This window comes from Phalangium opilio, unplaced genomic scaffold (genome assembly GCF_054372755.1).
Source record: "Phalangium opilio isolate 3A_F unplaced genomic scaffold, DU_Popi_V2 ptg000063l_1, whole genome shotgun sequence".
In the NCBI taxonomy this organism is placed as follows: domain Eukaryota; kingdom Metazoa; phylum Arthropoda; class Arachnida; order Opiliones; family Phalangiidae; genus Phalangium; species Phalangium opilio.
Window position 1 is genome coordinate 2,479,416 of NW_028324180.1, and position 11,415 is coordinate 2,490,830.

The following is an 11,415-nucleotide window of genomic DNA, read 5'->3' on the forward strand; positions in this document are numbered from 1 at the left end:
GATATTTGTATTTAAATACGGAACTTTGTGTAATAAAATGGTAAGCGCAAAATGACTAGAAACGGTAGTACGTAGACGAAAGCATTTTAATTTACTCGTGGCCAAGCGTCCGAGTTAAATTTCACCTTCAAGGAAATGGTTAACACCGTACAAGTCATGCACAACATGTACTTTAATGAAATGGTATGCAGGGAGGGAAGGGGTGTCGTGGAGGTACATCTCCCATACTTCCCGAATGTAAGGAAACTGAAGGAAAAATTCTGCAATTGCGGTGGGGTGATGGAGGTGAGTAATATAAGAAACTTTGATTTATAAATAAAGATAATGAAAATGTAATAAATAAGTATGTGCGTGCCGTTAGGTGCAGCTATGGGATCCGAGAACCTCCACTGAGAACCGAGAGCGGGGGGAGATGTTTCTAAACATTTTCGTGGAATCGATGGATGTAACAACACCGTCCCCATCCGGAGTTCCTGTTGCATCTCCCCAACCTCAGGAATTCGCAGTCACCGTATCATCAATGGCACCACCACCAACTCAGCCGCCACCCCTAAGACGGTCTAGGAGTCAAAGGAGACCAAGATTCCAACAACCAACCGAGGACTCTAGACCGTCCCTAGAGGATGTATTGGTGGACGGTGACGGCATTTCAAGTTTATTTTGAAGAAAAATGAAATAAAAAAACAATTTAAGATAATAAAATATTTTCCCAATTGGATAAAAAATTACTACTTGTTTATTTGCAAGAGGCGAAGCATACATTTTCTTCTTATAATAGACCATGAAATAAAACCCTTCAAAATTTTCAACGGTCAAAGCTAGTACTACATTGCATGCTGGGAAATAAGGTTTTTCTTCATATGCCCCAAGCGCATGCGCGAGCGGTATATTTTTTTTTAAGTCAGAAAGACTAAAGTAAAATGGACGGAGTTGTAATGTAAGGATATAGTTTTTATAGTCCCATTTCAAAATAGCGTTAACCTCCAACAACCCATTGAGAGTGTTATACCGTATTAATTCAACATTCATTACGTCGATTTTGGAAGACTCGTGAAATCTTGCGGCTCCGTTAGAGAGCCTGAAAGCTGGAGTTTTTATTTCTAAATCTGAGAGCGAGGGCTCGCAGATTTTTTATAATATTGAAAGTGATTTATCAAACATCTCAATGAGAATGAGTAAATAAAAGGCAATATTTAAAGCCAAGTATTACGTATTAATCACGGTGATGTAAAAGAGGTCTCTAAACACTATTTTTGGACTCTTCCGATTTCGTAATGAGTAAGAAGTGAAATTTAAAAACTCTTTTCATATTTAAAAAAAAGTTTCATATTTAAAAACAAGGTTACATTTAATAAGAAAGGAAATTTAAAACCAGTTTCATATTGGAAAAAAATTCATATTTAGACACACTTTAAATTTTAATAAGAAAATAAATTTAAAAAGTGCGTCATATTTAGAAAAAAATGTTTCTTAAAAAAGGCTTGATATTTTGAAAAAAAGTTTGATATTTTGAAAAAAATGTTTGATATTTTGAAAATAATGTTTGTTTTTAAAAAAAAGTTTGATATTTTGAAAAAAAAAATGTTTGATATATTGAAAAAAAAATGCCTCATATATATCGATTTAAAATAAAAGTATTATTAATTTCAATAATGTTAAAGTTATCTCAAAACTATTTTTCACTTTTACATTTGTCTACACCAAGGTGTTGTTGGATGCGACGCCAAACTGAGCCTGCATAGTAATAATGGTGGTGTTACTCATAGCATAGCATAGGCTAGGTTTGGTTAGGTTTTCTCGTTGGGGATCAGTTTGCCGTCTTCTAGCCAACACCTGTCTTTAAGGTTATTCTGTTGCAGCTAGAAACCTGTTGGCAGAATGGAAGCCTCACGCTGCAAGGAGTTTGACCACGTTCCCTTGATTGATGCCATTGTTATTATTAGTAACAGCTGGTCCATTTTATTGCCATCCAAGAATGTGGACATGCACCTGAAATTATCGTTTGAAAAAATTAAAACGTCGAAATTCGTAAAAGGTAGCCGAATGTTAGCTTCGCAAGAAAATGTATGGAGCGCTAGACTGTTTGAGGCGGCGGACTTCAATTTCTACTTGTGCTTTTACGGGCAAGAGGAGGACGATTTTATTAATTTTGAAAGCCTAAGAACTTTAGTTAAAGAGTGTTTACACTCTTCTCTAGAAGAATGTCGTAAAACTCGTAATACAGCAACTTTCGCTCGCAAGAATCAGAGCCGCAATAACGCAGATTACTCTGGAACGAGTCTTCTAGTCATCTCTTTATCGGACTTCCATCGGTTTGGAGATGTATTTTCTCGAATTTTAACCGTCGTTTATCTCAGGGTGGTGTAGTTTCTCGTCGCACGATGTTTTGTTTCGATTTTATGTGTGCGGGACAGTCGCAGAATGTTGAATATTTTATAACTAATAATTTACCGGTTAACGAAGGTTTGGTCTTGGAAAGTTTGGTGCACTACGCGTTCGACTGCAGCGCCCCTGGCGAAACCTTTCAGTTTTCAAGGACTTGGAAAAGCTTTAGGTTGTTATCCCATTCTGTTTTTCGCCACTGGGGCTCTGAAAGGATTTGGTAATTATTATTATTTGTTTGACGAATCGTTTGAAGAAAATCAAGTTTGCGTAACTATGGCAAGAATGTACATGAATTTTGCCAAATTTATACATTTAAACAAGCCCACCCTTTTCGCCAAACCCGAGATTAGTACATTCTTGATCAATTTCGCGACCGAATTCATAAGCAGCCGAACGCCAGCCAATTTGGCGAAATTTAACGCACGTAAATTACTAACTTGCATCCGGGTCTTATGGAATTTGATGCTTAGTTTAGGCCGAAGTTACTCTAACATTGCTCGATTGGAACTCGTTGTTTCTTCGAAATCCAAACTCAATCTCGTTAGTTCTTACTCATATACCGGAAAATTCTTGGCTGAGAAAGCAATTGTACGTTTTGCTTTGTACAAATGTTCGATTATGTTGTTCAAGAATCACATTAGAAACAACTTGTTGAACATCCACACCATGTTTCAACTTCATTTGACCAATTGCCTCAACAACATAAAATTAACACCGGAGGAAGCTATAGAAGGACAACATTTAATTCCAACTTTTACTCTGCGTGAGTATTCAAAATTGGGAGTAAATTTTAGTCTTTTAATTTTATTTTTATTTCTAGGTGATTTTGTCAATGTTTATGGGGCTGAAGCCATTGCTTGCTTATTTTTCAAAGGAATGCGTGTCGGTTATAAAAAAAATTTAGTGGACGAACTTGACCTAAGATTTGGCAAATTTCGCAACTGTGATCAGGACGAATCAATCTTCTCCCAAGTTTCGCCAACTGACTCTCAAAACGAAGACGTTTATAGCGTTAACCTCCAACAACCCATTGAGAGTGTTATACCGCATTAATTCAACATTCATTACGTCGATTTTGGAAGACTCGTGAAATCTTGCGGCTCCGTTAGAGAGCCTGAAAGCTGCGAGTTCTTTTGCAAGTTGTATCTACTCTATTTGAAAGAAACTTAAAATTATTTTCGAAGCAGGGCGAACCACTCGCCATCACACGAGCCATTTTGAACCAGCGTGATCAGCGCGTTATTGTCATGGCTCCCGAATTTGCCTCAATGCTTCTAGAATGGGTACCGCGTAATTTGAACGGTCTCAGGCATCTATGCTGGGCGACAAATTTTCTCAAATTATACCTCGGAGATGATTTACCCTTTTTCAAAATCGCATTCGGCGAGTATTTAAACCAAAAAACGCACGATGAAAATAACGTTATTGTTTACCCAAATTTGAATCGAGTTACGGCGTATTTATAGCTGCCAATTATCAACGCGTTTCGCGTTACGGTCACTCCGACCTATTTCTGGCAAGCCCTTAAATTTGCGGAACTTGACTTGAATGTTGAAAAGGTTGAACGTGTACGACAAAGAAAACAAGTAACCGACTCAACTTTAAATTTAACTAAGTAAAACCATTTATTTAAAATTAGTCACTAATCATCGTATGTGAATATAACAATGTCAAACCAAAAAAGAACCCGTTTACAATCAACTTTCAGGTATTATATAGAGGAATAAAAAATAATTTTAGCAGACACATGTTTTTTCATAGTCCCAATAGATAAATAATAAATTAAAACTTCCAAGATATTTTTTATTCGCCTACTATACGGTCGACGAAATTGATCTACTGAACATCCCGCCTCCCTTGAACGACTAGCTTCAACTATCCAACGGAAGATGACATAGCTTTACAATCGGTCGTTTGATTTCCTTGTCCATTGTCTTTACTGTTACCACGCGAACGTGACCATCAGTCCCAGGATGCAATACTGTTATGCGGCCCATCCTCCATTTTGTGGGGGGCATGTTCTCGTCCTTTAGTAATACCAAGTTACCGACCTTCAAATTTGGTTTTGGTAGGGCCCACTTTGGGCGTTGTTGTAGTCGGGATAAATATTCATTACTCCATCGCTTCCAGAAGTGTTGAACAAGTTTCTGGCTCAACTCCCAATGGGATACGCGGTTGAGTTTTTGTGAGATTAAGTCTGGTTCAGGTATGGCAGTTATCGGGCATCCAATTAAGAAATGTCCTGGAGTTAAAGCCGACAAGTCTTTCGGGTCTGAACTCATGGATGTCAGGGGTCTTGAGTTAAGACAGGCTTCAACCTGGCATAATAGCGTCTGCAATTCTTCGCATATCAATGTTGTGTTGCCGATGACTCGCTTCAGATGAAATTTAACAGATTTCACTCCGGCTTCCCATAAACCACCAAAATGTGGCGCTGCAGGCGGATTGAAATGCCAATTGATGCCTTCTTCGGATGTCCATTGTGTGATTTCAGAGCTATTTGAATTCGATGAGATAAATCTGATAAAGTCTTTGAGTTCTCGGTCGGCTCCCACGAAGTTTGTGCCACAGTCGCTGTAAATATTTGAGCATCTTCCACGTCGTGAGACGAATCGTTTTAACGCCGCCAGAAAAGCTCCCGTTGACAAATCGCTCACCAACTCTAGATGTATGGCACGTGTAGTAAAACAGGCAAACAGCGCTATGTAGGCTTTGAATGTTTTCTGACTACGACCCTTTAGAACTCGAAGTACAAGAGGACCGGCATAATCAACCCCGCAATTTAGAAACGCTCGTGCTGGATTGACTCTGGGCTCTGGTAACTGTCCCATTAACTGCTTTGCAGCGGTAGTTTGTTGTCGGATACACCTTACGCATCTTCTTACGTGGAAACGAATTGCGTCTCGTATGCCCAGGATCCAAAATCGTCATTGAATCACGGCGGTCAAGAGTTGTGCACCTCCATGCAAATGCTTGATATGTTCGTGGTTAATTATCAGGTCCGTTAGTTTATTCTTCGTGGAAGTAACATCGGGTGGACCTTATCTGGCGATATGCGTGCGTGTTGAAGCCTCCCTCCAACACGAATTATACCCACTTCATCTAAGAACGGGTGTAGTGGTAATAGTTTGCTTTTGGGAGGAGGCTGTCTTAGCCGATCGAAGTCTTCGGCGAAGGTTTCAAGTTGCGCTCGTCGGATCCAATGCAGTAGTGCTGTTTCAAGCTCATCTGGAGTAAGTGGACCGATTTTTCTTTGATCCTTAGGTCTTCTTGCGTTAAAAAGTTTTAAAAGACGAGTAGTTGTTTAGCATGGAGTTGTCCAATTGACATGGTGCTGAGACTAGTGTGACTAGTTTTTCTTCGACACGACATTCTTCTGGTTCCGTTACGTGATGTGAACTTTCTTCAGGTTTGAAAGACGGCAACCATGAAGGTCCATGCCACCATAACGGATGTTGACCCATCTCATTTGCCAGAAGTCCTCGTGATGCACAGTCTGCTGGATTTGTTTCACCTGAAACATGGTGCCATTGAACGTTAGGCAGTGCTTCTTGCACTTCGGCGACTCTATTGGCCACGAATGTTTTCCAACGTTGAGGAGGCGACGTGACCCAGGCCAGGACAATTGTAGAATCTGTCCAGCAGTGAATATTTGAAACAGGTTTTTTGATTGAAGTTCGATATAAAGTAGCCGTTTCGCGCCGAATTCTCGGGCGTTCTGAGCGGGAGTTTGGCCGGTGGCCATTGTTCGCCACGCGGTTAGGGTTAGGTAGGTCCTCCACGTTGTATACATGAGTCGCGTTACGCGTAGGAGTACTTTGTGGACGATCCCCTATGCCGTTATATAGATGTTGTTGCATTGTCTTTGCAACTCCATCATTTGCTTCATGCTCTCAGCCAGTGTTTTAACCTGACCTTCTAACGATTCCTCCTCATATTGGTCGGCCATCGTTGGGATTTAATTATTAATTTATACTAGGGTTTAAAGCTAGTCTTTCCTTTGGGTTTTAGGAGATATGGATTCTGGCTTACTCTATCACAATACTATAAAGTTTTACAGCAGAAATAGTATTTTAAAAATTATCTAGCGCTAACTTAACCTCTGAATATGTAACAAATGCACTTAATATTTATAAATGTAAATTTGGGTACTTAAGTAAATTTCTTCAGATTCCAGTAGTCTTGAGTTATCCGGATTAATAGTTCAAAAGTTCGTTTTAACGAGAAAAGGTTGATCTTCACTTCACTGGATGAACTTCAGGAAGGGCTTGAAGGCTTATTTTGTCTTTGGTGTATTGTTCGTCGGATAGTTGCCTTGCCTAGTTCGTTTACGGGATGCGGTCCACGAGGATATTAGGTACAAAACGCTGATCTTCTTGGGGTTAATTCGTCAGGATTGCTGGATTTCCAAGGATGGTTTTTGTCCGTTTTTCGTCTCGATGGTGGCTCGTTCGTAGTTTTGAATTCGGTTAAGCGGCGATAATTTTTTTAACTATGATTAATTGGGTTCATGGGCAAGCTTTCCTACTGAATCATCAAAAATAGTAGCCCGGCGCCTCCACCAATTTTGTAGCGCGGGATTGCTAGGCCTTTATTGTTAGGGACGTTTTAGGCATGTCGCGCACAAAATAATTGTTCTCTCCAGATAACATTAAATAAAAATTGGAAGTTTATTTACATAAAGAGAAACTACGAGATACATCTTAGCGACCTCTCGGTTCCGTGGTCAGAAGTGATCTACCTTTCCTCGGCCCTCTCTTTTGGGGGCTCTAGAAAGGATTAACAAAGGCACGTTTACGTTGAAACGTGGAGCCAATCCCCTACTGGGGTTTATTTACAAAACCCAAAAAAATACTCTTCGCTCTCCTTTGGGTTTATTTTATAAACCCAAAAACTGGCGTTACACTTCTTTGAAATCTTTTTCCAAAACATCTGTGGCCTCGTCGCGCCAAGGATAGAACAAAACAATTTGCTCTCTGTAGAAATCCAATGTATCTTTCTCGATACTGTAATTCCTGTATCGGAGAACTTTTGCCTGTGTACGTTTGCGTACAAACCCATGGCCATGTTTCAAAGCGATCCAAACCGAAGCTACATTAGATTCGGGCTCGCTATCATGTCGTTCATCCTCGTTTAGACTTGAAACTTGCCGACCTCAATTCATATCTAGCTGAAAATTCAGCCAAACAGACTGATTCCATATCATCTGGCCTTAATGGGTAACGATCAATTAGGCCTTCCGAAAAAATATCTGTACTATCTTCTGGCAAATCATCAAGCTGACTCTTTAGCTTGAGAATATGAACTCGTTTCTCTGGTATATTTGTGTTGATAAAGATGGTAGCTCTACTAGACTTAGACACGGTTATCTGCAGGCATAAGTACGCCGCTTCTTGGGCGGAAATTTCATGACCAGTGAGAAACTTGTTGACGATAACTTTAAGCCTTTCTTTAACAGTAGAGCCCGCCTGCCTAGCGGCTCTCATAGCTTCCATAAGTAATTGGGATATGCCACGCTGTGATTTTCCAATGTAAGCGATGACGTACATAATGCACGCGTAAGCATCGAGAACAAATTGAATGTCCATATTGGCTCTCCATAATCTAAGAATGTCTTTGTTGTAGGCGTTCACTCTTACTTCCAAAGGAGATCTCTTCAGGAGAATGGTTTTTCTCTTAAGATTGAACGTAACGCAATCAATATAGACCCGTTCCGTCATTTGAAGAGGCCGCAAAAACTCTTCAAATGTTTTAGGAGAATTTTCAGTCGTCAGAAGCGCTATAGCTTTTTCCACTTTCTTATATTCCAATGCGATATATTCACCGTATTCCTCTGTCCAATTTCTTAAAACAGGATCGTGTACATATGTTCTCGGCACTGGAGGCCAAGGAATTCCAAAACGACAAATCGTTTCTTCTCCCCGTTTCACCTTGCACGTTCTTGTGTGTATGTGCGTTCGAAGAGGAATCAGGTTAACCAAATCTTCATTTTCTGATTTGGCGCAAGAAATGAAGCGCTCAACAAAAGTCTCGACTTCTTCAGTGTTTGAACCATCCGGTTTTAATTTTGGAGCGCCGGAAACCCAAATTACACTGTACACATGAGGCGAGCCACGATGTTGAAACTCAACTCGATAATAGTAGTCCACCACTAGCCCCAGAGGTCCAACCTTGCTCCTGAGGTACTTTAATAATGCTTGAAATCTGTAATCAAAATATCTTGCGCATGTAATAGGGTCCTCCTGAATCAACTTGCCTTTATCTTTGAAAGCCATAGCTTCAATGTCTTGGTTATTCGTTATCCTTTTGCCAGCAGTTACCAACCACGCATTTAATAACTCAGGCCATCGGGTTTCGGCCGCGCTTACAGTCAGGAAAAACGTAGGAATTCCGAGTTGTCTCACCATGGCCAAAAGGTCCCTCGATTTTCGTTGCCAAAATGCGGGGGAGTTGCGAAGGCGCTCCAGTATTCTGAAACCATCGTCATTGTGAAATAGCGATTCAATTCCACCTTCCAACCTCAGTGTCCCCGCTGTTAGTCCACGCCCGTCAGCAGATTTAGTTTTGCGTAAACAAATTTGAATTGCTTGACTGACTTTCATAGTCTCAATCTTTAACCATTTAAAAAATAGATTGGTGACGTCACTAGCGCAACTTCTGTCTGAAGACAGGAATTCCCATTTTACAATATCTTGATAGCTGCATTTGACCCTAATATCCCTTTTCTGCCCTCCATAAATTCGAGGAAAGGACAGTTCTTCACAATCTTCATCGTATAGCAAAGACACGGGACGGCTATCTTCTCCTGGTGCAAAGGTTATCGTGATATTAGTGTCCAATAAATCATCAGCTGATAATAGCAACGAATCTCCGGCTCCACAATTGACGCTTTCTTCTTCCTTTTCCTCAACCTATTCTTCGTCACTATCAATTTCCTGCACATTGACACTCTTGCCCACTTGCCCATCACCTTCGATTGAGGGAGTCTCGTTCACTTATGCGGCTTCACTTTGAGCAATATTTCTGTCGTTTTCGTTTACGACGAAATCAACCGTTTCTTGCACCAACGTGTTCATGAGGTCCTCCGAAAGAGTGATGGAATGTTTCTTATAAAGAGGTGATTGCATCAAAGCCTTAAGCGCGGCTAAAATAAGCTTAGGGCGCACTGTTTCAAACAAAAATGGGTTATTATACTGCATGCGACGCATTAATTTCACTTGTAATGTATGCGTGTTGTCAGGCAACCTTGGTAAAACGGACCAGGACGTGTCCACGTTACAAGGAACATTAACAACGGTGCCCTTTAACCCTTTTTGCGAATCACAGCCAAGAGATCGTATTTGAATGAAGGGAATTCTAGAGCTAACAAGCCGTTGCTCGAGATTAGATAGTCTCATTTACGACAGGAAAAAAAAGCCATTAACGGGGCTGTATTTCGGAACCAACCCTTCAGATGACAAGGCATGCATAACTACACTAAGGGAGTCAAAACACTGGCAATTAATCCGACGCGTGCCTGAAAAGTTTCTAAACTAATTGTGGTCGAGCTGTTCTTAAAACAAAGTCTAGAACATAATTCTCACTTGTGCGTAGGTACATCCTTAATCGATTCAGAATATAAAAATTCTTGATACATTGGGTCATCCTTTTTAATAGCCCTCCTGAAGGAGCTAGCGAAATTTTCATTCTGACGAAATTCATGGTCATCCCTTCGTTCCGCCATATTGGCCCTTTCCTTTTCCCGAAATTTAGGGTCTTCCCTTTGTTTCGCCATATCGTCCTTCTCCCTTTCCCGAAATTCACGGTCTTCCCTTCGTTCCGCCATATTGGCCCTTCTTCTTTCCCGAAATTCAGGGTCTTTCCTTCGTTCTGCAATATCGGTCCTACCCTTTTCCCTAAATTCAGGGTCTTCCCTATGCTCCTCCATACTGGCCCTCTCCTTTTGCCGAAATTCAGGGTCTTCCCTTCTCTCCACCATGCTGGCCCTCTCCTTATCGCGAAAATCACGGTCTACCCTTCTCTCCACCATGCTGGCCCTCTCCTTATCGCGAAAATCACGGTCTACCCTTCTCTCCACCATGCTGGCCCTCTCCTTCTCGCGAAATTCAGAGTCTTCCCAGATATTTGCAGCCCCCAAGGGCACGTTTCAAATCCCAGATATTTGCAGCCCCCAAGGGCACGTTTCAAATCCCAGATATTTGCAGCCCCCAAGGGCACGTTTCAAATCCCAGATATTTGCAGCTCCCAAGAAACGTTTCAAATCCCAGATATTTGCAGCCCCCAAGGGCACGTTTCAAATCCCAGATATTTGCAGCCCCCAAGAAACGTTTCAAATCCCAGATATTTGCAGCCCCCAAGGGCTTGTTTCAAATCCCAGATATTTGCAGCCCCCAAGGGCACGTTTCAAATCCCAGATATTTGCAGCCCCCAAGGGCACGTTTCAAATCCCAGATATTTGCAGCCCCCAAGGGCACGTTTCAAATCCCAGATATTTGCAGCCCCCAAGGGCCGGTTTCAAATCCCAGATATTTGCAGCCCCCTAGGGCACGTTTCAAATCCCAGATATTTGCAGCCCCCTAGGGCACGTTTCAAATCCCAGATATTTGCAGCCCCCAAGGGCACGTTTCAAATCCCAGATATTTGCAGCCCCCTAGGGCACGTTTCAAATCCCTGATATTTGCAGCCCCAAAGAAACGTTTCAAATCCCAGATATTTGCAGCCCCCAAGAAACGTTTCAAATCCTAGATATTTGCAGCCCCCAAGAAACGTTTCAAATCCCAGATATTTGCAGCCCCCAAGAAACGTTTCAAATCCCAGATATTTGCAACCCCCAAGAAACGTTTCAAATCCCAGATATTTGCAGCCCCCAAGAAACGTTTCAAATCCCAGATATTTGCAGCCCCCAAGAAACGTTTCAAATCCCAGATATTTGCAGCCCCCAAGAAACGTTTCATATCCCAGATATTTGCAGCCCCCAAGAAACGTTTCAAATCCCAGATATTTGCAGCCCCCAAGAAAAGTTTCATATCC

At 41.3% G+C, this 11,415-nt stretch overlaps 2 protein-coding genes across 2 annotated transcripts; both read right to left on the reverse strand.

Annotated features, from left to right (window-relative positions):
• Positions 1–4,256: 4,256 nt before the first annotated feature.
• Positions 4,257–5,216, reverse strand: LOC149662720 (uncharacterized). The gene has a single exon (XM_089842293.1). It carries the CDS (start codon positions 5,214–5,216, stop codon positions 4,257–4,259), a length of 960 nt encoding a protein of 319 aa, XP_089698419.1.
• A 4,635-nt stretch (positions 5,217–9,851) lies between these two features.
• Positions 9,852–10,825, reverse strand: LOC149662721 (uncharacterized). The gene has a single exon (XM_089842358.1). It carries the CDS (start codon positions 10,463–10,465, stop codon positions 9,965–9,967), a length of 501 nt encoding a protein of 166 aa, XP_089698484.1. The 5' UTR covers positions 10,466–10,825; the 3' UTR covers positions 9,852–9,964.
• Between the last annotated feature and the right edge of the window lie 590 nt (positions 10,826–11,415).